Below are 26,468 nucleotides of genomic sequence, written 5' to 3' on the forward strand. Positions count from 1 at the left end.
TGTATGTAGCCCCCCAGGCTCCTCTGTCCATGGGATTCTCCAGGCAAGAATACTGGAGTGCATTGCCATTTCCTTTTCCAGGCGATCTTCCCAGGGATTGAAACGGCATCTCCTGCATCGGCAGGCGGATTCTTTACCACTGAGCCAACTGGGAAGCACCCCCTCCTCCCCATACTGCACTTTCCCTCATATTGTATTTTAGGCTCCTGTTTGCTACTAATAATATCCTGTGCATCAATAGAATCTCCTGCTTTGTCTGAGTAACCAGGAATCAATCTCTGTCTATGTTCTGCCCTTCTTTTCATTTTTTAGGTGAAAAGAGTGAGGATAAAAATGGTACCAATGCCTAACAAGATTATTTTAAGGAATAAATGAAGACAATACATAGAACATTGTCTAGCACATTGTCAGAACTTACTAAACACTAGTTATTGTTACTCCGATTAATTTGAGAGGGATGGCATAGTGTAGCAGCTACAGGGGCCACCCCTTAGGATTCCTTGGGCTTTCACTGTCCAGTCATCTCAGCTCCAGTTTTCAGCCAATTTCAGCGACACTTTTAAGGAGAAATGTGGGTCAGAGGAAACCATCTGGGGAGCCCAGAGGAGGCTGGCAGGGAGTGTGCAGGGTGCTTTTCCTCTCACATTCTGCTGTCTATCTCTGTTAGACGGGTGCCTCCCAATCTAAAGCTTGCTCAGTGCCTGGCCAGAGACCTGACTGGCATCCCCTAAACTTCAGGTATATAGCAGCTGAGGTGGCACCAAGTCTCCTTAGGCCATTTCTGCGTTCTGTGTTTTCTAGACGATGGGAAAGCATCATACTCTAGGCAACCGCCAAACCAGCATGGATATCATCCTACCTCAAGTACTCATTCAGGCTTGGTAGGTTCAGCAACAGAGCGAGAGTCAGGGACATGAAATGAGGCTTGGCTTTCTACACGAAGAAGAAAGGTTGTTTCTCATGTAATTTATGTTCTCTCTCTCGTTTTGTCTACCTCTTCCTCCTCCTTATCTCCTCTCTCTCTAACAATTAAACCTGATCCATTTTGCTACCATAGAAGCTCCTCCCATTGCTTCCTTCAGCTTTTCTGGGTTTAAGGAATCAGTAACCCACTCCCCAGACCCTCCCTTCCCCCCGACCAGCAGGCAGTCAGATTCCATAAATGCCTGTGACTGTGCCCAGAGCAAAAGGCGATGAAAGGACCCAACTCCTCATCCTCCTCAATGCTTCCTGCAACCCCAGCCTCAGGAAGAGAGATGCTGAGAATTACACCTGTACTCAGAGACTCTATATGAGATTTCCTTGAACTAAATTTGGTAGAGTCACTTTCTTCTAAAAATTTTATCTCATGAATAATATCAAATTCCATTTGTCAAGCATGTCTCTATGCTAAGTATTAATCTAAGCAACTTACATACAGCATTTCATTTAATTGCCACAACAGGCCTCTGAGGAAGATGATATTGTCTGTGTGTGTGTTAGTCGCTAGTGGTGTCTGACTCTTTGCAATCCCATGGACTGTAGCCCACCAGGCTCTGTCCATGGGATTCTCTAGGAAAGAATACTGGAGTGGGGAGCCATTTACTTTTCCAGGGGATCTTTCCAACCCATGGATCGAACCCAGGTCTCATGCATTGCAAGCAGATTCTTTACCATCTGAGCTACTAGGGAAGCCCAGATGATATTATCCTCATTCAATAGATCAGCACCATCCAAAAGAACTTTCTGTGAGGATGGAAATGTCCTTTCTGCAAAGACAGGAGCCACTAGTCACATGTTGGTATCAAGCAATTGAAATGTGGCCAGTGCGACTGAGGTGTTGAAGATTTAATTTCATTTGAATGTAAATAGCTAATATAGCCTGTGGCTACCATATTGGAAAGCACAGGATTGTAGATATAGATCTTCACAGCAGAGTTGCCGATATATCAGGCTGTGTATGCATGTTCAGTCCTGCCTGACTCTTTGTGACTCCATGGACTGTAGCCCCCAGGCTCCTCTGTCCATGGAATTTTCCAGGCAAGAATACTGGAGTAGGTTGCCATCTCCTTCTCCAGAGGATCTCCCTGATCCAGGGATTGAACCCATGTCTCTCATGTCTTTTGTACTGGCAAGCGAGTTCTTTACCAGCTGAGCTGGATTTAATTTAATTTGAATGTAAGTAGCCAATATGGCTTGTCGCTACCGTATTGGAAAGCAAAGAATTGTAGATACAGATCTTTACAGCAGAGTCACCAATATGTCAGAGTAAGAGATTGAAATTTCATCTTTGTCTTCATTCTTTAGTGAAAAACATGTTCATTACACACCTGAAGAATGGGCTGTGGGCCCAAAACAGGTTCAGGGTTCAGCACCCAGCCCCACTGTGGATTCTGGCCTGTGGCAAGCCCAGAATGTCACTTACCCAGATGACAACATTCATCTTCCAAGAAACCAGAGCAGAGTTTCTGAAAGGACCATTTACTAGATGTGACTCCTCTTGGTTCCAGCCTAAGTTGTCTCAGAAAGGAAGGGGTTAACAATAGGTAACAGAAGGCAACAGACAGAGAACACGGCAACAGACAATTAGCACAGCACCAAAGAACTTTGATTCCAATAAAGCAAAGTTCTCTAACAAAAAATAGAAAAGGGAGTGACGCTGCCACCTGGCCCTGCCTGAACTCTGGTCACTGGCTGAAAGGGGCTGTGTCTGAAGGCCAGCACGCTAAGCCTGGTGTTTCCCCATCCCAGAGCAGCAACCATCTAGGGCAGGGCATGAGGAGCTCTTGAAAAGAACACAGGAATCACTGTCCAGAACATAGGAAGTGATGCCACATTAGAACGACACCTCCAAGGATGACTGCAGGGGAGTGCCTGATGCCGTACCACTTCAGATATGGGTGTGGGTGTGGATGCAGAGAGGGGAGAGGTCGAGATCTCCTATAGGACATAACCAATAGTAACTGCACAGATATAGCCTGTGACTTCATCTGTTATGAGGAACTGGCACACGTAGTTATGGAGGCAAGACATCCCACAGTCTGCTCTCTGCAAACTGGAGACCCGGGAGATCCGATGGTATAGTGTAGCCCACATGAGAAGGCCCGAGAACCAGTGGGGCTGATGACGTCATCCCCAGTCCCTGGGCAGCAGTCAGGTAGAGAAGGGGTGAATTCTCCCTTCCTCTACCTTTTGTTCTGTTCAGGCCCTCCATAGATTGGATGGCGCCCATCCACGTTGGGGAGGGCAATCTCCTTTACTGAGTCCCTTGATTCAGATGCTAATTTCATCTGGAAGCACTCCGTTGAAATAATGTATAGCCAAATATCTAGGCACCCTGTGAGCCAGTCAAATTGACACATAAAATGAACCATCACAGCTTCCTTCTGTACGGATGATGTTGCAGAGGCCTCAAAGGGCCAATCCATGTCACAGAATCAGAAAATACTGAAGACCCTGCCTGCTGGTGTGGTCCACGGCAAAGGCACTCTGTGGGTGGAGTGTCTAATGCACAGCCTGCCTCCTGTGTGACCTAGGATAAATCACTCAACCTCTCTGAACCTGCTTCTTGCCCTGCTGAGCCTTGGAATCACCAGAGGAGCTATGCAGATCCTGAACTCTACCTCCACTGAATACAGGTTGTGGGAAGGCAACATCCAGCAGCCTGCATATCTGCAAAACTTCTGGGTGATTCTGAGTCACTCCCGGGGTGGAGGCTGCCCATCACCAGTCCTGTCACACTCCCTTGCCGTCATGGTGCACCCGGCCCACGTGGTGACAGGGCACCTACCCAGAGCCAGAGGATTTTTACCTTCCAAGCATATTAACCTGTTTTCTCTGAGGGCCTGGTCTCAGAAAGCCGGCCCAGCAGACTGAAATGCTTCTGGGTATGATTTCTGTCTCCTCCTACCTTTGCTCTTTGGGGATTGCCCAGGACCCTTCTTAAGCCAGGGTGAGGAAGGAACGGATAGCTCAGAAAAAGAAACAAAAAATGCTAGTTTTGTGCCCAACTTTGATGCACACACTTCTAGTGTTTGTCCATGAACTTGATGTTGATGACTGATTTTTGGTTTGAAATAATTCCCATTTAATCTTCAGAATGTTAAAGTATCCTTCTGTTCCTACTTGGCAAAATTTGCAGTTTTTTAATTTTAATATTCTGGTAAATCAGAAAAAGTTGTGCATTTATGAAATGCCTTCATGGCATTTACTGGAAAGAGAGCAATTATTTTTCTTTTGGCCTATGTAAATGTTATTTGGTGTCATCAGATATCCTGATAGGAATCCATCCTGGCATCCTATATTTCTGTGGCAAACCCTACTTGATGATAGTGGGTTAGTTGTATAATTTATTGTTGATTCCCTTGCCAGGTATTTATTTCAGTATTTTTCCATAAGTGAAATCGGTCTGTGAGGGGGCTGTGTGTGTGTGTGTGTGTGTGTGTCGGGTTGGGCATCCAGGCTGTGCTGGCTTCTTAAAATAAACAGTGACAGGATTCTTTTTTTTTTTCCTAATGCTGAAACTACAAGCAACACAGGGGTTGTTTATTCCCTGAAAATTTGAGAGAACTCAGCAAGAAAATTGTGTGTAGAAGCCTTGACAGAGATATCAGGGAGATATTCTTTAATCATTAAAAAAAAAACTATATCAAGGTTGTTGATTGTCAGGAGATTTACCAACTCGGATCATTTTTGGCTATATTAATTTTTGTCCAACAATCTTCAGTATGTTTTAAACCAATTAGTATAGAATTTTACATCATGTTTTTATATTGTTAAAACAAGATTTCTAATTTTATTTGAAATAAGATTCTCTACCATATTAGCCAAAGGCTGGGTCTAAGTAAACCTTCTCCCCAAATACAATGTATTTGCTGATCTTGCTGTGTTTCTATTTTGTAATTCACCAATTGTTCTCTTGATCATTTTCTTCCACCTATATTTGTGAGGCTCTTTTTTCTTTCTTTTATTTATAATTCGACTGTGTAATTCATGTTTTTATTCTCTCGTGTTTAATAATGAATGCATTGGAGACACTAGGTTTATCCATGAATGTGGTCTTTTTAATTTTGCAAATATTACAGAAGCAGGGAATCAATATTTATTGAACAGGCCCCTTGTCTGACGCTACGCTAATATTTCACATCCTTCCTCGTTTGTAAAGTAACAGACTCCTGTTTGGCAAGTCCGTCAGGAGATCACTGTGAATGAAGCATCTCGTCCTCCATGAGGGTTTGGCCACAGCAGCCGGGACATCATGACTTTCTCATTTGATGCCCGTTTTCTTACACATGAAGAAACCGAGGCTCAGCAAAGTAAAGGAAGTTGCTCAAGGTCACCCCAGGAACAATGCAGACAGGATTCCACACGAGGTTCTGCTCTTCTGACCCTCAGTACACCCACCCCTGCTCTGCCCATCAGGGTGGTAAACCAGGAGTAAATGACAAAGAAGCTGCAGCGTTCTTTATGCAGTGGTCAAGAAACCTGAGCCAAAACCCAAACGCCTTCACCCTCTTCTTTAACTCTCTTGAGTGGAGGATTTCCAGCCAGCCTCCACTAAGACTTTGAGTTCCCTCTTCCAGTAGAAAGGGAGGGGACAACTAGAGCTACCGAAGCACCCAAGTTGCTTTGACACTGGGAGAGTTGATCCCTTCAGGACCCTGTGACAGCTCTGCCCTTCCTGTCGGTGTTAAGAGAGACCCTGAGTTCTGTGCAGCCAAGGGTAAGGCAGAGGGTCAGCTCAGGGGCTCCACTGCAAGGACCTGGGCCTGAGGGCCCCCTTCATGGTCATCAGAGAGGGCCAGTTGTATGCAGAGAAGATGGTGGGAGGAGGCCTGGTGCAGTGGGCTGGCTGACTTGTTTGCAAGCACGCACAGCTTTGTGTGCCCCTTGGAGGCTCCACCAGGAAACTGGAGGGCAGTTTACGAAGGGCTGACAGGTCTCACAAGATACAGGACTTCACATGTTCATGGCTGTTGAGCAGATGAATCCATTTCCACTTTGCAGCCCCGTTTTCTGGGAACTCTCTTGTCAATGTGAAAAGAAATGACACAGGAACAATTATACCAAATCATGCAAATCCATGCAATGGAGATACAGGACACAGAGAGGACACTGAGGAAATCCTGTGGGCTCCTGGTTGCAGGAAAACCTAGAAGCTGCCTGGGGTCTTCCAGAATCAGTCTGGGTGTTAGCCAGGGAATGGGCAAAGACCTGAGTAATACACAGCCTGCATCCTGTACAGCACGTGGCTGGACTTGAACCTGGAGCTCCGAATGCCTATACTGACTTCTGAGAGATGACATTTCACAAGGAAAGTGTGATTATGTTTGTAAAAGTTTCCTCTAGTAAATGCATCCTTTTCTTTCTTGGCTGTTTATAGACTCTTAATGAAACACTGCTGTTGGGACTAGGATGGCTGATCATTTGATGTAAGGATCCTGGTCCTTATCTCCTCGTGCAGTCTGCCCATGCATTTATTGCCTATCTGGGCAGTTACACATACGCCCCTCTGACATCTGCCTCCCTGTTAGCAATAAAACCTGAAGAATGAGGGAAACTTTCCTAACTCAGATCCTAAACACCTCTTTACAAAGTAACCTCTACTCCTCAAAGACGAGGAGAGTGACGTCTTGGGTACCACCCTGGGAGACAGAGGGATAAAAGATGCTCATGGCTTTCCCCTGCTCTTTTCTAAGGATTTATTGAAGGGTAAATCAGAGCCTGTCTTCATCCTGGAAGGTGCGAGCAGATTTGATATCCAACAAGGAGAGGCAGGTAAGAACTCAACCTTTTTCTTCTTGGACCTGGATGGAGGCAGGCTGCCCAAAGTCCACCTCTGAGCAGCAGTGAGTGAAGGGAAGTGCCCCCACCCAGCCCCATAGAGGCCGGCACCCTCAGTGTTGCTGTGGTTGGACTTCTCATGCTCAGACCTTCAGCCTGCAAATCAGCTTAGCTTAGTGTGTGTGCAGAGCCCTTTAGGGAGAGGAATTGTTAAAGAAAAGGAGAAAATATACACAGAGTTTAGTCTGAGCACTGAGTAGAGGGAAGTAAATGTTTATTGAACTTCTGCAAGGCTTTGCTAGATACTTTGCATGAAATAGTTCATTAACCCTGCAACATCCTCATTTTATATATGCGGAAGCTAGGGGTCCAAGGGACACAATAATGTCTTTCATGTCACAAAAGCAATACATGACAGAGTTGAGTTTGAATCTAGAGCTGTGTGACTCCCTCCAACCCATTGGACAGGCACAGGACGGAGTTGTTGCTGAGACCTGAGGAATGTGGCAGGAGAAGGGAGGCCCATGGGCAGTAGCAGGTGTGGCCATGCAACACCCCTGAGCAAGAACCCTAGGAGTGGGGGGCGAGACTCCTTGGGGTGAGCAAGTGGGCATGGAGCCCAGAGACATAGCAAAATAAGATACAATCCTTGGGACTCCCCTGGTGGTTCAGTGGCTAGGGCTCTTTGTTTCCAGTGCAGGGGGCCCAGGTTCGATTTCTGGTCAGTGAACTACATCCCACATGCCAGAACTAAGACCCAGTGCAGCCAAATAAATAAATAAGACACAACCCTTCTGACAGCAGGCCTTACGTCCTTAGAATGTCACTTTCCAGTTGATGCCCTGGCACTTGGACTTCACCTGGTGAATTTGATAGAGGCCTGCCTGGCTTGCTGTCTGTGTTGGAGAAAGTCCCCTCCAGCCAGTAGCCTCCTGACGGGAGAAGGGACCTCTCCCAGGGCATCCTTGTGGCTTCTGCACCCAGCAGCATGCCTGACTTGAAAGGGCATTCAAGCCATTGTGTGAAGATGGAGAGAAGACTCAGGAGAAGAGGGTGAGCTTACTCAAAAGGGCTCACAGCGACCTTCAAGGAGAAGCTCAAAGCCATGTTCCCTCAAGGGGGAGAGGGGAAAACGTGGATATGAGCTGGAAAGGCCCCGACACCAGGAGGGACTGAGTAAATATTAGCAAAGAAAAACAGAAATCTGTTCTCCCCAGTTTTAGAGTGCACCATTGCCACTGATGCTGGCAACAAAATTTGCTGTAACTTTGGTTCTGGGCCCCTTGGGCCAAACGAGAATCAGAAGGCAAGTTGGCCCATCTGCTTGGCTGGGGCTCTCCTGACTACACTACCATCACCATCATAGCAGCACCAACACCACCATCCCTCTCACTACTCCACCCCTATCCCCACCGCTGTCTCCATAACTACCACCATCACCTCTATCTTGCTTGGAACTGACCCCAGTGAATCTTTTCCCCAATTCTCCTCTCTCAGACAGAACAAAAAAAGCATTATTTGGAAGGAGGTACGCCAACTCTGAGCAGTGCATGGGGTGGGGCTTCCAGGTGTGTCCAAACAGCATCTCATGACTGTCGTCCCTCTCCTCTCCAGGGGATTGCTGGTTCCTGGCAGCACTGGGGGCTTCGACACAGAGTCCACTGTATCTGCAGAAGATCCTCATGGACCAAAGCTTTTCATACCAGTATGCGGGGATTTTCCATTTTAGGGTAAGTATGCTGCTGGGATGCTCCTTAAACGGGATTCTCTGTGAGCCTAGGGAGGCAGCTGTCTTGAACGTTCTCTTGGTCTAGCAGCCTGAGATGTGGGAGAGACACGTACATGTTAGTTAATGTGTGTTAGCTCCTCAAAAGGATTTGAACTCAGGATCTGGCAACACATAGGGAAGATAACAGTTAACGTGTTTTCGTGTAAATATTGGGTTGGCCAAAATGTTCATCTGGGTTTTTCCATGGCATCTTATGGAAAGATCTGAAAGAACATTTTGGGCAACCCAATAAAAAGTATGGCAGAAACAATCAGCCAAAGAAAAGAATTATTGATCAAAGACCCCGTACACCGTTGTGATTTTGTCTGTCTGGCCTGTGCCACATCCTGTTGTTTTGATTTCAGCAGCTTCAGAGTGAGTTGTGACAGCTGGTGGCACATGTTCTCCTTCATTATTCAGTGTCTTTCCCTCAAAAATATTTTATCTTGTTGATTCTTGCACATTTATTCTTCTGTGAGAATTTTTAAATCATTGCATCTAATTAAAAAGAAAAGCCACCATGAAGCAGAATAGAGCAGCATTAAATTTATGTATTAATTTGGAAAAATCACATTTTTATTATTGTAATTATTCCTTTCCAAAAGCACAGTATATCTTTACATTTATTCAGAACTAGCTTTATGTCCTTCAATAAAATGTTATAGTTATGTTTTGATATTCCTTCCATACCCTTCTTGATAAAGTATTCTCAGATATTTTACAATTTTGTAGCTAACATGAATGATTTTTCTAACTATATGTTGATGAAAAGAGAATGCTAGTCCTTTTTTTATGTTAAATTGTATCTAGCTACCTTATCAAATTCTCTTATTCTAATTTTTTCTTTATTAATGTCTGGACATTTTTTAGTTATCTAATATTATCCACAAATAAAGATACTTTTGTCTCTTAATATTTATTTTTTATAGAGTTATTTTGTTTTGCTGTATTAATTAGAAGACTGTAATTTTGAGTGAGGTGACAAGAGCAAAATTCTGCCTTCTCTTGATTTTAGTGGCATACTTTATGGTATACCATTCTTTTAATCCACTGTTGGATTCAATTTGCTAAAAATTTATTAGAATTTTTGCATCTATATCACATGTATAATTGGATTCCAGATTTTTGTTGTTTTCCTTTGGAGTTATACTAGCTTTTTAATATGAGCAAACTGAGATTTACTTTGATCTGAAATAATTTATATAATGGTTGTTAATTATTGATTATCTGTTCTTTGCAAGTGAAATAGACAATTGTTAAATTGTCTGGACCTATCTCCTTTTAAAATATGATTTCTTTAACTCTTCCAGTGTGTTCAATAGCTATTGATCTGCTTGGGCCTCTTATTTCTTCTGGAGTTAATTCTTGAAATTTATATTTTGCTGGGAGAATCAACTATTTCTTCTATAGTTTTAAATGCATTGCCCCAAAGTTGCTTACATAAGTCTCTGAAATTTTATTTAATTTCCTCTAATTTGTGGTTAAGTCTACGTTATCAATCTCTTTGCTATATATATATATTTTTAATATATTATCCAGTGGTTGTAAGTTTGACATATGCAATCAAGTTCTCTGATTTATAGATTATATAATCTGCAATTATCTCTTTTGTCTTGGCTTATCTTTTGTCTGTTTGATTTGTCATATTCTAAAAGAAGTGAATTAAAGTTCTTTTGCAAAGTTATAGTTTGGAGGGTTCCTTTTATGTTTTGACTTTATAGTTTTCTTGCTCTATTCTTTTGTACCCAAATAATTATGTTTTTGCTCTTCAGTTTTTAGAATAAAGCTTACACAATATCCCCCTTTGTTGTGTGTGAAGCTTCTAACCTTGACTTCCTCCTCACCTGATTTTCACATTGCTATTCTAGATTCCTGTTACTTACATTTCCCTGTCATATTTTTGCTCATCCTTTCACTATCAATTTTCCTTTCCCTGTGTTACAAGTATGTGTCTTGTCCAAAACATATTCAAAACTCATCATTCAAATTCACCATTGTTTCCTTCAGCCTTCATTTCCCCTTAAGATTTTTGTTCTAACTTCATTATCATTTGGGAGGAGTAATTCCTTGAATAGTTTCCTCAGATTAGGTGAGTATTTTTTTCACTTGCTCTTTCTTTAAAACAGTATTTCAGTTGGATTTAGGATTTGGGGATTACATTCCTTTTTCTCAAAAATCTGTAAACATTTTTCCATTGTCTTATAGCTTCTCCAATGTTGCAGAAGAAATATCCAATCTATTTTCTTGACCTTGTATGCAACACATTCTTTCAAATTGCAAATTTGTATGATCAAAACTGTGATCCCACTCACAGTCCCATCTGATCCCAGTCACAGTGTGAGGTGGTTCTTACTCTTACCACCATTTGATAGAGGAGGAAACTGAGTCACAGAGAATTAAGTATCTTATCCAATAGCTATTGCTCAGGATAAAACGAGGCCTGGAGCATGGTTCCACCGAGTGGACACTGGCTCCTACACTTTGCCATCCAATTAAACTCCGATGGGTCTGTCCTTCTGGTACCCTCCATCCAAAAGCCAGGGTTTTCTTCCTTGGTGCTTCAGACATGTTCAATGATCTCACTATAATAGCATCTCTGTTGGCTCCCCACTTCACCTGCCTGTGCATCTGACTCCAGTGGGGACGCAGACCCACAGCTGTGAGAGCACCAGCTCCAGTGGACTGGTTCATTAAAGACTGCAAGAACGCCTTCTTTGTTTTGTCTCCCCTGACATCTCTGTCTTGGTCTCCATCTCTGCTTCGATAATGCACCCTCATGCAGGTGCAACAGTCCAACACCTGGGACACTCAGCTGTGGACAAGGCCACGCGGATGGCTCCCCCTCACCATGAGCAGGTGCTGTTTCACATCCACCTGGCCTTACTCTGAGCCATGCTGTCGGAGGCTTGCCTGTGTCAAGACTCCGGCCTAAGACCAGAAGCCCTGTTGCTGATCCAGAGACCAGCAAACAAACTCCAAAAAGCTGCCTTTGTTATGAATTTTCGTCATTTGGCAGCATCCCTGGGTGAACCATTAAGAGCTGAATGCTGAAGATTAAACCAGTCTGTTTTGGAGAGGAACATCTGGTTCGTTTGCGCTCTTGGCGGCAGCAGTGCCAGCCCGCTTCATTGCTGCTGCTCTGATGGCAGAGCCAGCTGGACGTGAGGACAGGAGGGCCAGGATGAGGCTCAACCTGCTCAGTCCTCCCCAGCAAGCTCACGTTTGGAGGCCTCCATGCCCTGCCCACTCTGTGGCTACCATCTGGGATGCTTTCCCACCTCCTTGCCACCTGCAGGAATCCTGCCCATCTTCCCTCGAGCCTCCAGCTCCCCGAAGGCTCTCCTTCCGCATCAGGACACTCCCATTCTCCTCTGCTATCAGCATCTGCTCTTGCTGCGCCCATTTTGTACACAAGATGTACCTGGAGCCTCTTGCGTGTGTCTGAAGCTCACAAAGGCCATGCCAAAGTGAGGCAGGAATTAGTAGCAAAGTCCAGCTAGACCCGAGACGCCTTCCTCCCTGCCTGTGTTTTCCTTGATTAACTCGATCTGTGACTCACCTGTCAGTGGAGATGACAGGCCCGTCCCCTGTCTGCCAACCTGGGCTTGGATTTTGATCTGCATAGACTTCTTGTCGCACTGTGGTGGTCACGTGGCGATGGTGGTAATCTTTTGGCTCAGCTCTACTAAGGCATATATTTTGTTCTCTCTCCTCCAGTTCTGGCGGTGTGGCCAGTGGGTGGAAGTGGTCATTGACGATCGCCTACCTGTCCTGAACAACGAGTACCTCTTTGTCAAACCTCGCAACAAGCGAGAGTTTTGGCCGTGCCTGCTGGAGAAGGCCTACGCCAAGTAAGGATGGGCCTGTCCCTATGCCTGGGGTCTGGATACTGGCCCTGCCTGCCCAGCCACTAGCCCTGACAGATGCTCCCCACCAGTCGGTCCTGAGACTTTTGGCAACTCTGCTCAATTCAAGCAACGCCCCTGGGAGCCTCAGAGCCTTTGCCACCTTGTGGGACATCCTATAAAAATAATCACACGTGCAAGGCTGTGTTAGACACAGCCATTGGGAGGGACCCAGAGCCACACAGCGAGGGATGGGCAGGGCAGAGCTGGACAGAAGTAGGGACTGACAGTGGTACTATTTTAGGGGCTGGTGTACTGGCCCAAATAAAATACAATATCATGGGCAAAGTCTGCTGAGAGGGCAGAGAAGAGAGACAGCAGTTCTGACTTTCTGACTCACAGTCAGCTGACACTGCACAGTGGAGGTGGCGGTGAGCAAGGCCTTAAAGGATGGGTGGGACTTCAGAAGACGGAGAGGGGACATGGGGGCATGGACCTCCCCAACAATGGGAATGATATGAGCAGCAACCCCAGCAGACAGTCTGGGGCCTGGTGTGGGTACCATGGGATTGGATTTATGTGTGGGGGGCAGGGCAGGAGCTGCTTATTATCATATGGTCTAAACACCCTGTGTCAAGGACTATTTTCTGGTGTTCACAAGCTGAAGTACCTATGAACTCCTCAAGTCATGTGCTTCGCTTGCACAATTTGGGTTGATTTTATTCAACAGATTTTTATTGTGCCTTTCGTCATAGTCTAGGCACTGCACTGCATGCTGGAATAGAGATGCTCAGGCTGGCCCAGGTGGGGTATGCAAGAGTCAGATGTGTATAAGAGCCACACAGGGAGGGACACATCACAGCTAGGAGACAGAAGGCCAGGGGACCCCACATTTCGGGAGAAAATGAGTAGCGGAGAGTGTTCTGGAATCAAGTTCCCCAAAGATCTTCCTAACCAATGCTTCATATGATGAAGGGGGAAGCCAAGACTCCGAATGGTGATGTGATGGCAGGTGCAAGTGATTAACTTGAGTCTACTGAGGTCTTTGGTCATTTGATCAGGCAACATTATTTGGCAAGACTGTAGACCCCACCCCGCCCAGTCTTGGGCTCTGAAGAATGGTTCCGACCCCACAGACGACTACCAGTCCCTGTCCTGCTGAAGGGCACATAGGTAGCACTCTTATACATTGTTTCTTTTGAGTCAACTTGTTCAAAACTAAAGCTGTTACTCATTTCCAGTGTCAGGAAGAGCTGGACATTAACATTTGAGAATGAAGCCCAGAAAACAACCAAGGTGGTTGAAACAATCCATATGTTTTGGGAGGTTAATTCACTTCTAAGCTTCTTATGCAAATACTGCCATTATCTTTCTTGGGTGGATTCAGCGCTCACCATTCCAGGGCTTCATTTTTTTTCTTTGTTTATTGAAAGGGGGGAGCAAGGCTGTTCACTTGGAGAATTAGAGAGCTGGAGAATGAAGTGATGACTTTGACCTCATTTTGTTAACAGCTGACCTAAAGCTGTCATTCAGCTTGAAAAGAAATGGGAAACTGGACTCAGAATCCACATTGAACTGCCTGAAGAAACCTAGAGCCTGAGAAAACGTTGCCAACTCCAAAGCTATTTAAAAGCTTTTCCCTCCATCCAAAGAAGGGGATTGTAGAATGTGGAGGAAATCAAATAGAGCACATCAGAGCTAGATGGAGCCTCTGTCAGCATCAAACCCTACCTTCTCTGAAAGATGAGGAACCCGAGGCTAGTGGAGGATGAAATGACTTGCCCAGAGTCACACAATGTTTGAGGCCAAGCTGGGATCAGATCTGTCCTCCCCAGGTACATGCCTGTCCATCATCCCTTGACACTGCCTGTCCTAGAAGAAAAGGATTTGTCCTTTGCTTCTTTGTGCTTCAGTGTCTGGCCCACAAGAACTGCAGAACAAGCACGGAGAACCCACATGTCTGAGTGGAGACAGTCCTCTTTCCCTCCCAGGGTGTAGACAATCCTGAGTGAACACTTGGATTCCAGACTTTGAAACACTGTTGCAGCTGGGGAGTTTGGAAATGAATTGGTCAAGTGAGTCAGATGTGGAGGGGAAAAAATATATATTTGCCTGTTTTTTTTTTTTTTCCCCAGAGGTCACAAAACAGGAGAGTGGGGGACAAAATCTGGTAGGCTGCCTAGCATCCTTTCTGGGATCTCTGCGACTCAGAATTACAGCCTTTCAGCATCCTTCCTGGATCCGATCTGACATCTGAATTCTTCCCTCTCTCCTATCATTGTCAGGTAGAGAGACGTTTTCCTAAAATGAGGCTGAAGCTGAGGGGTGAGAACAAGGCTCTCTCAGAATTCCTGGGCCCAGGTGACAGGCGTAGTGACAGGTGTGGCAAACTCAGCGCTCTCTGTCTTTCCCTCCCATTCTATTTCCTGTCAGCCAAGGTGGCTGAGAAGAGCTGCCATGTTCCTGAAACACAAGCAGGATCTGTGAGTTCGTGTCTGTAAAGCAGAGAGAGAGCTCTTTGTCTAAACACCCAGCCACTGCTGGGACAGGACACATAGGCATCAGGGAGACATAGCGAGAGGAGGCTGTGGACGACACCGAGAGAGGGGCTGCTGGCCGTGGATCCTTCCCCTTTCATTTGGTGTCTCTGTGATGGCTGCAGAGGGTAGGGTGCTGACATCAGATACAAGCGTCAGCTGTGTGTAAGAGGTTGCTAGCATCAAGAGCCACACAGGGAGGGACACATCACAGCTAGGAATCAATACTAGGAGACAGAAGGCCAGGGGACCCCACATTTCGGGAGAAAATGAGTAGCGGAGAGTGTTCTGGAATCAAGTTCCCCAAAGATCTTCCTAACCAATGCTTCATAGGATGAATGGGGAAGCCAAGACTCCAAATAGTGATGTGATGGCAGGTGCAAGTGATTAAGCTGTCTACTGAGGTCTTTGGTCGTGTGATCAGACATTATTTGGCAAGACTGAAGACCCGGGACCATGCAGTTTGGGGCCCTAAAAAAAGGTTCCAACCTTATCCACCACCACCAGTCCCTGTCCTTCTGGAGGGTGCATTGCAAGTACAGTTTTTGTACATTGTTTCTTTTGAGGCACCTTGTTCCTAACTGAAGCTGTTGCTCATTTCCAGTGTCAGGAAGAGCTGGACGTTAGCATTTGAGAATGAAGCCCAGATAACAAGACGAGGCTTGTAGACACTGAGGTCGTGGCCCTGGGGCCCTGGAGTGACGGGACAGAGCCAGCAGGGCCTTCCTGGTGTGGCTCTGGGGCGGTTCTATTTGAAGCCAGAACGGGGTGTGGCAGCAAGGGAGAGAGGTCATGCTGGTGGGCTCTGGAATAGATTCTAAAACCCTGGTCTTGGGCTTCCCCGGTAGCTCAGACGATAAACTGTCTGCCTGCAATGTGGGAGACCTGGGTTTGATCCCTGGGTCAGGAGGATCTCCTGGAGAGGGAAAGGGCAACCCACTGCAGTACTCTTGCCTGGAAAATTCCATGGATGGAGGAGACTGGTAGGTTACAGTCCATGGGATCGCTAAGAGTCGGACACAACTGAGCAACTTCACTGGTTCACTGGTCTTGGTGACCTTCTGGCACCCTCAGCGCCCTCTTAATCTATGACCCAGAGCCTGAAAACATGTTGAAAATCAAGTGAGTCAGATATACTGAGACCTACCTGGGCACAGTCGTGACCAAAGGGAAGCTTTGCAGTTGACTCAGCAAACATCACAGAGATAAGAGTCTAATACCAAACATAACCCTGGTCAGAGAGAGGGAAATAAGATTTAGAACCAGTTTAATAACAAGTTGAGATCCATCTGTCATCTGTTTCCTGTAGAATGGCCTTTGAGTTCTGTGGGTCTTTTGCTTTCATTAAAACAAGGCTTTCTCAGCATCCATGGTGTTTGTACCTGGGACAGTGTCCTGCGGAGAGCGGCTGCTTATCTTTGTTTGCTGGAATGGATTTATGTGAATTTTGGGGGGTCTCAAGGGAAGAGAACAGCAGAGTTGGAAGTATGCTGAGAGAGGGATGTCTGAGGGGCCCCGGAGCAGATCTGGGTGAAGGGCTGAGGACTGGGAGCAGTCTTATCCGAGGCCATGGGCCCTAGTAGAGGCGGCAGCAGAATGGACCCACGCCTGACCTTCATCACCAGAAAGCAAGATGAGGCCAGGTCTTTCCCTGGGAGGGGCTTGGCCACTGCTTGCCCGTCAGGGACAGGAAAGCTGAGATCCCTGGCCAGGGCCCAAGTGACCAGGCAGTGATGGGGAACATGCCCACCAGACAGCTTTGACTATGGGAGGCAGGGTGTCCCACCCAGTCCAGATCACCTCGTGTTGTTGTGGGTTTGCCCTGCCTGTATTTTAGGACCCCACAGTAACTTTCCAGGTCACCCCATTGACAGGAATTTGAGTTATCAAATCAAATATGACCTCACCCGTCCAGCCCCTGCTGTAGGCTTTCCCCGTGATCTGTCAGTCTTGCCTCTCCCAGGAGGATCTGTCAGTCCATCATTGGTCCCACGCCACCACACTCTTCCGGCTCCAGAGCCTCCCTGATTTGTTCTTCCTCCCCAGAGTGTCTGTCCCACTGTCCTTGTTGTTCGGTCACTCAGTCATGTCTGACTCCCTGTGACCCCATGGACTGCAGCATGCCAGGCTTCCCTGTCCATCACCAGCTCCTGGAGCTTGCTCAAACTCATGTCCATTGAGTCAGTGATGTCATCCAACCATCTCATCCTCTGCCGCCCACTTCTTTTACCCTCAATCATTCCCAGCATCAGGGTCTTTCTCAATGAGTCAGCTCTTTGCTTCAGGTGGTCAGAGTATTGGAGCTTCGATATCAGTCCTTCCAATGAATATTCAAGATTGATTTCCTCTAGGATTGACTGGTTTGATCTCCTTGCAGCCCAAGGGACTCTCAAGAATCTTCAATACCACAATTTGAAGGCGTCAGTTCTTCAGTGTTCAGCCTTCTTTATGGTCCAACTCTCACATCCGGACATGACTACTGGAAAAACCATAGCCTTACTTGGATAAAACTTAGTTCAGAGTTGTGCCCCTTCTCAGAAACTTTCCCAGAACCCCCAGTCACTTCCTCTCTGTTCCAGGTTGATCCATGCACTCTCATAATTAACAGACACCCGAGGAAGGCCAAGCAACCTGACGTGTCCTTTGAAGGGGAGAGCACCTTGGTGGCGAGTGCTGCTGTTCAGGGGGGACAGTAGGAGCAGGGAAGCAGGGACTTGCTGTCCTGATTGTGCCCGCGGGAAGCATGCCTCCGTGAGCCAGACCCTCTCCATATGCTGCGTGTGCGTCACTGGCAGCACCACTGCAAGAGCCCGTTTCCTGGATGAGCAGAGGGGACCTTGAGAAGCTCAGCCTCCTGCCCAAGCCTGAGACATCATGACAGGGAAGGCCAGGAGGTGGCCCAAGCAGACTGGCTCTTGAGTCAAGACTGTCTGCCTCACCAGTAGGTGATTGGGGCTGCAACAGTTGGGAGAAAATTGGGAGGAAGGCAAGATAGGGGCAATAAGGCTGGACTTTTCTTGGGGTGTGGGTCCCGAAGCAGAAACCCCATGGGAGGGTGGGAGAGGCACTTTGGAGCACGAGTCTGAGAGTTTGGGTGGTTTGCTTTGGGGATGTGTATGGAAGCCTCTTCCTCACCTGTGTTACCTTCAGTGACGTCACCTCCCTGATGATTCTTGGAGTGGGAGGAGGGTTAGTTCTGAGGATGGAAAGGGGAATTCTGCATCAAGCTTCACACAAAAGTAAGGCCTAAGGCTGTTTATGGTCACAGAGGGTATCAGAGTTGTTGACTGTGGTCTCTTAGAGGGCAGAGGTCTCACCTGTCTTTGAATACAAGGTACCCTGCACACAGCCAGTACTTAAAACTGTTGTTAAACAGGAAACAGTGGGTCCTCATTGTATTAACAGACAGTCTTTATTAAAGACTTTCCATGTGCCAGGCACTATGTGAAGCCCAGCCCTAAGAGGTTAGGTAACTTATCTAAGGTCAAGCAGTTAAATATCTGAGGAGATTGGGATTTGACCCTTGGCCTGTGGCCCCAGCACCTGCATTCCTAACCTCTATATAATGCTGCCACCTGTGAGACTGCCCAGGGGACCAGGAAAAAGAAGCGATAAGGGTGGCACATTGCTAGAATCTTTATCCAGGAGAACAGAAGTTGGGCAGATGGCCACAGCTAAGGGGTGATTTGGTAAATCCTTCCCCTGGGAAATACACAGAGGTCCAGTGTGCTATCTCCCTTCCTGGAGGCAACAGAGGCACCACTGGGGTTGATCTGCCTTCCTCTTTCTCAGGTTTCATGGGTCCTATGCCAATCTGCACTATGGCTACCTCCCCGATGCCCTGGTGGACCTCACGGGAGGGGTGGTCACCAACATCAGCCTGCACTCATCCTCGCCTGACCTGATGACGCTGGTGAAGACGGCAGCGGAGGCAGGCTCTCTGATGACCTGCGGCACCCTGGCCGGGGTGAGTGGATCAGGGATCTTGTTACACTGGTTCGAGCCTTTCCTCACCCCAGAGTGTTCAGCCACTGGCCCATTCAGTTAGTAAGGGGAATGGCCAAGTGACCACCATGGAGCACTGATGCTGTGCTTTATTGACACTGCCTCATTTAATCCTCGTAACAGCCCTCCATCTGAAACAGGGATCACAGAATTCACTTACAGAAGAAGAAATGGGCTCAGAGAGGCTAGGTGAAATGCCCACCATCATACAGCCGGTAAGTGGCTGAGCAGGGCTTCAGGTGCTGTCGTCTAATGCTGAAGCCTTTGCCCACTGCTTCCTGTGACCAGAAGCAGTGGGGTTCAGAGTGATGGGGGGAGGCCCTTTGATTCTCACTGGCTGTAAAGGCAGCACCCCAAAGGCAGCATCCCCCATTCTGAAAAGCTTGGCTGACCCTCCAAATTATCTGATTCTGTTCCAAGGCAGCCAATGCCCTATCCCTGCAGATCCTTCCTTCACTCTTTAACCACGTGGGCTTTGAGTCACACGCCCCTGGTCTGAAACACCACCTGAAACCAAAATGCACTTTAAATCCCAATTCCTCATGGCCTGGAGGTGGCAGGTCTTCTCGACTCCCACAAAATGCCCAGAAGACATGTGTTGGGATATGTCTCACTGATAACAAGCCCTTAGAGAAAAGCAAGCAGCCCAGGTCCTCAGGACCCAGTGGGCTTCTGTCTATCATAGGGTGGTCTCCTGAGGTATGAAGTCCTGGGGCCTCAGACACCCTACAGCCTTCAAACTCCGCCTCTCTAGGAAAGAGATCCAGGAACAATGGCGTTCCAGCATGAGTCAGTGGGAGGCTTGTCATCTAGCCCCAGCTCAGCTGCTGAGTGAGTTGTGCTTTTCTGGGTTTTTTTTTGAAGAACACATGAGAGTTTACTGCTTGGTCTGCTTCCCTCCTTTGAAGCCCATAAACGAGTCCGTGAGGATGGCAAATGGACTGGTGAGCCGGCATGCCTACACGGTGACTGGCGCTGAGCAGGTAAGGCTCCCTGTGGACACAGTGCCCCAGGGTTCTTGCTCCCCTAAACAGGAATCAGAATCACATGCCAAGGTGAGCCCAGCAAAGCTGAAACGGGTACTGATCACTCTTGCCTCTGCTTTGTCCAGGCCTGTCATGGACCACCTCATTCCCTCTATGCATCCAAAAGTTCTGGTGTCTGGTATCACCATCCTTCAGGACACCCCCCGCCTCCCCCGCCAAACCAGAGATCTACTCTCCTTAAATGCCCTCAGAGAGGCTGAGTGTCTAGCCAGGTTGGGGGATTAGCCCCAAAAGAAAGCAGAATAGCTACCCAATTGCCTTTGGAGGAGAGTTTGCCCCGAAAGGGTTTTATTTGCTACATACCAACTTAACTATGACAAAGACTCTCCAAAATGTAGGGGCTCAAACAAGATCAAGTTCATGCCTCAGGTGAGCAGGTGATTTCCAGAGCTTGTAGGTGGCTCTGCCATCTGTAACATGGGGCTTCTACCTGTGAGTCCAGGGCAGCTGCCTCTGGTCTCCTCATCTCCCAGCCTGGGGAGGAGAAAGGGGCCAGGGACACTTACACACCCATCTGGAAGGCATGTGTCAGTGTAGGCACACACCGTGGCCTCTCAGACCCCATGAGTCTGGACCTAATCGGGCCACCCCAAGGCCCAGGGGTATCTGGAAAACATACCTGGTAGGGCTGCCATATGCCCAGCTAGAACTTTATTCCCATAAAAGAGGGGAGGGTGGCTCTTGGGGACAGTCTTTCTCCCCAATGTAACAACCGACTTGGGTTGGACAAAAATGCATGTCACCAGTGTGTGCAGTAGCATTTATTCTGGAAAACATGACTTAAGTCCAGCCTCCTTCATTCATAAATGAGAAGCCGAGGCTTGAGGGGGGAAGGTCAGGGTTGCATAGCTGCTTGCAGTGGCTGGGCTCAGACACCACGTCTCCTTAGTTCCCATCTATGCTCATCACGCAGACATGCAGGGAACGTCCTTCCTGGCCTCGTGACGATTTCCCACAAATGCTACTCCCACCCCGATCCCTGTATTTCTCACAGCTCTTGAGGTCTGATAATGTTTTCTAGGGCCTAAGAGACAGAGTTACAAACCCCAGGGTCCATTTTTCACATGTATTTATGGAGCAAGGAATGCAAAGCCTCAGCTTCTATTTCTGGCTTGTTTCTTGTATCTCCCTTCCCTGTGCCAATCTGTCTCTCTTGTCCATTGACCAAAGGCCAGTTGCTCCACTGTTTTGTGTTTGGGTGAATGTTCCAATCTGCAAAACAGAGGCAATATCTTCTGTCTCCTGCCCCCCTGCCTACCTCCCTAAGGAAATCAGGACCAAAATGCTTCCTCTGCACAGCACCTGGAGGAGAGTAGGCACCTAATAGATGCTCTTGGATCAATGGATGTGGGCACTTGCCTGAGTGAATCAATGCATCTGTCCTTGGCCTGTGAAAATGACATCACGGATCCTCCATCACAGAATGTATGTGAGGAGCTCAAATATTTCTCAGAAGTAAGGAAGAGGCCCTGACAAACCCAGGCCACAGAAGATCCCAGTCCCAACAGCTCTGATGCACTTCATCTGGAACTGGCCACGCCCTTCTCTGAATTCTCAGTGGAGACAGACAGTACTGTCATCACATCTGACCACGGATGGATGCTCTGCTCCCCCAAAGCTCCCCATCCCAGATGTGGACAAGACTAGGCTAGGGAGAGTAAATTGGCTTTCTCGTGTGCCAGCCTTGATCCCGGCACTGCTGCCTAGATAACTGTGTCGACAAGACTTTGGCTCTGCTTCCAGACTTGGAAAAGAGAGCTGTGATCAATGAGTGACATCTCTGCTGGGCCTGGAAGGAAAGAGCCGTGGTACCTGTGTGATGTGCCGGCCATTCCTGGCAAGGCCCTTAAATACATTGAGATAGCCTCTGTTTCTCCTCTGAACACAGGGGAGAAGGCACTTTGTGTATCGAGAGGTCCAGATGGCTGTGGAATATGAGTCCTGCCAAGGCTGGGCCTGGGGATGGCAGTGACAGAGTAGCCAAGTAAACTTCTAGGGCAAGGTGGGGGAGGCAAACTGGGGAGTCCCAAGTGTGGGTTTAGCTGGGGTTTGGGCTCCTGATGTTTTTCCCCCACAGCACATGCTTTGAGTCGTTCTTACAATGCATTGAGCAGTCTGAACAGGACATTCTCCTGTGACATGTAGGTGATGAAGACCGTGTGTCCTGCACGGTCCATTCCCGCCATTCCTGCTATTCTGTGGCTACTGACACTTCCCAACATGTGCTCTCAGCAGTGCCAGCCTGGTGAGATACTCTGTGAAGGCAGTATTTGGATGTTAGCATTTAAAGGCTCTGAGAAGGCCTGTATTAACAACATAAGTGCAGCTTGGTTTTAATCTACCGTTAGCCATGAAACAATTTTCTCTAGGAGTCACTATTAACCACCTATGGAACTCACATTCAAGAGGATACTTTCAAGGAATTATTATCCAGGAGAGATGACCTGGATCACCTCTTCCCAGTGGCTCCCTTTCTGAGAGATCTGACCAGGGTCAGGGTACAGTCAGTAGCCAGGAGAGTAATGCAAGAAAGCTCGCCCATTCTCAGATGCAGCCGTGACCTTGGCCTTGAAGGTGACCCCTGAACCACTTGGCCAAGGCCCATGTGATAACAGAGCCCTGTCAGAAAGAAGTAACACAGTCAGACAAGGACCCAAGAACTTGATTAAAGATTCTTCCTCCAGAAAGAGGGGCTTACAACTCTGACCACAAGTGCTAAGATTAAACCAGCCCATAAATGCAACATGCTTTTTAATCTGCTCATCCTCCCTCTGGGCGGGACACAGACAGGAAGATAAATGAAATTGGCATTTTTTACTATGCACCTAGCTGGGTCGGTGACTCCCCAGGGCAAGGGGATGTGTGTTTCTCTGCACGCATCATTTAGTGCTGCCTCAGCCCCTTCCAGTCACTGGCTGCTCTTCTCCCGTGCCTGCCTGAGCCCCTGACTGTCCCTTAGGCACTGAGGGTGGCTTATTAAGCTTTTTGGACCACCAGAAGATTGTTTCTCACATCCCTGTTCCATGGGCTCCATCATATGCTGGCAGTTAGTAATACACCACATACAAAGCCTGGGGCCCCAGGGGATGGGACATAGAAGGGGAACCCCCATCTCATGTGGCATTAAGAGTCAGAGTACCTTCCACTGCAGTGTCAGCCAGACAGAAGTGGACAGAAAAGAACTGTACCCAAGCTAGGTTCATGCGCCCTTCTCTGACCCCATTGCTCTCTCATGTATGTGTGTTAGTCGCTCAGTCGTGTCTGACTCTTCGCAGCCCTGTAGACTGTAGCCCACCAGGCTCCTCTGTCCATGGAATTCTCCAGGCGAAAATTCTGGAATGGGTTGTCATATTCTTCTCCAGGGGGTCTTCCCCGCTCAGGGATTGAACTCGGGCCTCCTGCCTTGCAGGCAGATTCTTTACCATCTGAGCCACCAGGGAAGCCCCTGGCTCCTTCATGGCACCACTCTTTTGGTAATCACATGCTCGCCCAGGGTTTCCATGCAAGGTCAAAGTCTCAGCCACATCCAAGAATGAGCTGGGCCCTGGAGCAGCTGTATCCTTTCTCCACTCCCAATTCCAAAATTAAGAGCCTGGGCTTTGGAGACTGACCATGGAGATGTTCAGAATTCCTCCTCTGCCACTCACTCTGTGGCCTTGGGAAAGTTGCTTAACTTCTCCAATGCTCATTCTCCACCTCTGCAAGACAGGGGTTACATGAACATCTACCTGGAGGATTGAAGGCACACATCACACGCTCAGTCAGGCCTGGCTCTGGGCCTGCCTCCACACACATGTTTCTTTCCCACGTGGGAATATTCCACTCAGAACTCTCTCCTCTGACCTGGAATCAGTGAACAAATCCTCCCCTTCTTCACCCCTCTGTCTCTTAGGACAACATTAACACCGATCAATACCACAGCTGCAATTCAATCATGCTTTAATTCCTCTCCCCAGGCAGAGGCCTCCTGGATCCAGGAAGGTAGGTTCAAAGGGTTGTGATTGTTTTAACTTTGCAACAAACAGTCCTGCCCTCTGGCCTCAGTGGTTTGCTGACCTCGGTATCTAGGAGGGATAATGATGTGACCCCTTCCACCTCCACCCCCCACCCCCAGCCAGGAAGGAAGGAAATTTCAGAGCACTCAGGAGATGCCCTACAGAGACAGGCTGCCGGAGGCAGGTGCAGCCCCCACTCTTCCCCCCGCCCCAACTGCAGGCTGGGGGAGGGCTCAATTCCCAGGCAGTCCTCTCAGATCAGCCTCCTCTATTGGCCTTACTCAGAACAGTCCTGTGGAGACCCTAGCACAGTTCCCAAGGTGCTGCCAGCCAGGAAGCAGCTATTTTTGTGGAACAGAGATGCCAGCTGCAACAAGATGTGGAGGAGGCTAGGGACCCATAAAGATCTCCCCTCTGCAGCCGTGGCAGCACCATCCTCAGTGTTTATCTGCCATGCAGTCTCAGCTGGTGCAGGCTTTAGGATGCAGTCTTACGGAATGAGGAAGCCGCACCTGCCTTCAAGGTGCTGTGCAGAAAAAAAAAAAAAGGACCATTTTCTTCTCGATCTCATTCCAACTCCACACGGGCAGAAGCATTGATTTTTTTTCCTTTCCATTTTTTCTTCTGGCTGCAGCCAAATGAGGTCAGAAGTTAAATTAGTCCTTGGAGGTGAAAAGCAGCTGCATTCATATCCTTTCTGCCAACTTTTGCTGGAGAACACTGACAGTTTTCCTTTTCTGTTCTTTGCAGATTGAGTACAGGAGGAGCTGGGAGTATCTTATCCGCCTGTGGAACCCCTGGGGCAAGACTGAATGGAGAGGGCCCTGGAGTGACCGGTATGGCTTCTGGAAACCTCTCTCTCTCCTTCATGGACACCTGGTGTTCAGAGAGCACCCTGGCCCACGAGGGCAGCAGGTGGACCTCCCTGCGAGCCTATCCAGCTCACACCTGTGTGGGACTGTCCATCCATCACACACTCCTATGATGCCACTTACCAGGCATCATTTAGACACCTACTGTGTACTCTGTACTGAGTACACTGCGGGATGGGAGCTGTGGGACAAGAGACAGTGTCTGTCTTCCAGTGGGTATACCAGAGCAGTGAACTCATATACTACCTAGAATAAGTAAAAAATTAAAAGGGGTGGGGCAGGGCAGACGCTGGGTTCTACTTGGCAGACAGAGATGGAGAGCAGGAGCCTCAGCCCATAAAAGGATCCCATGGGATTCAGGTCCTGATGGTGCTATGTCATCAGAATGGAAGCAATGGCACCCCACTCCAGTACTCTTGCCTGGATTATCCCACGGACGGAGGAGCCTGGTAGGCTGCAGTCCATGGGGTCGCTAAGAGTCGGATACGACTGAGCAACTTCACTTTCACTTTTCACTTTCATGCGTTGGAGAAGGAAATGGCAACCCACTCCAGTGTTCTTGCCTGGAGAATCCCAGGGGCGGGGGAGCCTGGTGGGCTCCCGTCTATGGGGTTGCACAGAGTCGGACACGACTGAAGCGACTCAGCAGCAGCAGAGGGCGAGTGGGCAAACTGAGGCGAAGATCTGGCTGATTTTTTGGCTTGGTCCACCTGTGTTATCTCTCCTGCCTATCAGTCCGGACGCACCTTGCTGGTGGTGGGAGTGACAGGGGGAAGTGGGTCTTAGTTGTGGCTGTGTTCCAGGCAGCTGCTTGCTGGCCCAGCTAACCTGTGGGCCCTCTGCTGTGTGCTCTGTGGTTCCTGGGGAGCTGGGCTGGCCTTTCTCAGCTGCCAGGAGGACTGACTCCTGGTCCCCACCCCTTTGCTGACTAAGAATGACACGGCAGTCCTGAGCAGGGATGGAGGGCCAGCCACGACAGACTGGCTCCTCTCGGCTCCTCTCCCCCAGTGAGGCCCAGCCCATCCCCAGGCCACTGAGGACCTGTGTTAGGTCCATGGACAGAGTCCAGAGGCCACGGCAGCTTAGCACAAGGAAGAGATGATCCGAAAGGAAATGCAAAGCATTCAGGCGCACAAGAGAAAAGGCCCCAACAAGCAGTGAGTGTCAATGTGGGGAGAAGCGTGTCCTGGAAGCAAAGGCCAGCGTTGCTCCTGTCCCCGTCCTGACCCCTGTGCCCCAGGCTGAGTGGTGTGTGATCCTGTATGGGTCCCGGGATCCTGTGTGAGCCCCAACAGCTGAGGTGCCTACACAAGTGGGGCTGGAGGGTAGTAACGTGAGAAAGGTCGAGAGAGGAAATAGGTAACCTGACTTAGAGTAAACCTGTTGTGATCTCAGATACCCTCTGACAAAAGGGCAGCTAGTCCCCCCTCCCCCAACAGAAGGGGAATGAACTTGCAAAACCACGAACCACTGACAGCATTTTTGCTCCCTGCCACCCTCCCTCCTTTTACTGTACCTCTGTTCTTTTCTTCTTCCCCAGGGGTATCCATGGCACTACAAAGTCCCTCCCCCCACCTTCCCAATCATCACTCCAAGCTGTCCACTGTGGCCAGGGCGATCAGATTAGCTGGGATCCCT

General features: G+C 48.3%; 1 protein-coding gene across 1 annotated transcript in view; it reads left to right on the forward strand.

The window, feature by feature from the left end:
* Positions 1-26,468, forward strand: part of CAPN13 (calpain 13) — an 83,086-nt gene that overhangs the window by 28,853 nt on the left and 27,765 nt on the right. The window contains exons 3-10 of the mRNA XM_040225695.1: positions 3,678-3,688; positions 5,776-5,782; positions 6,702-6,756; positions 8,377-8,492; positions 12,248-12,381; positions 18,705-18,879; positions 19,826-19,900; positions 24,709-24,794. Of these exons, the coding sequence (XP_040081629.1) occupies positions 3,678-3,688; positions 5,776-5,782; positions 6,702-6,756; positions 8,377-8,492; positions 12,248-12,381; positions 18,705-18,879; positions 19,826-19,900; positions 24,709-24,794 (659 nt within the window). The remainder of the gene's footprint in view (positions 1-3,677; positions 3,689-5,775; positions 5,783-6,701; positions 6,757-8,376; positions 8,493-12,247; positions 12,382-18,704; positions 18,880-19,825; positions 19,901-24,708; positions 24,795-26,468) is intronic.

The sequence above is a fragment of the Oryx dammah genome, unplaced genomic scaffold (assembly GCF_014754425.2).
Source record: "Oryx dammah isolate SB20612 unplaced genomic scaffold, SCBI_Odam_1.1 HiC_scaffold_25, whole genome shotgun sequence".
In the NCBI taxonomy this organism is placed as follows: Eukaryota; Metazoa; Chordata; class Mammalia; order Artiodactyla; family Bovidae; genus Oryx; species Oryx dammah.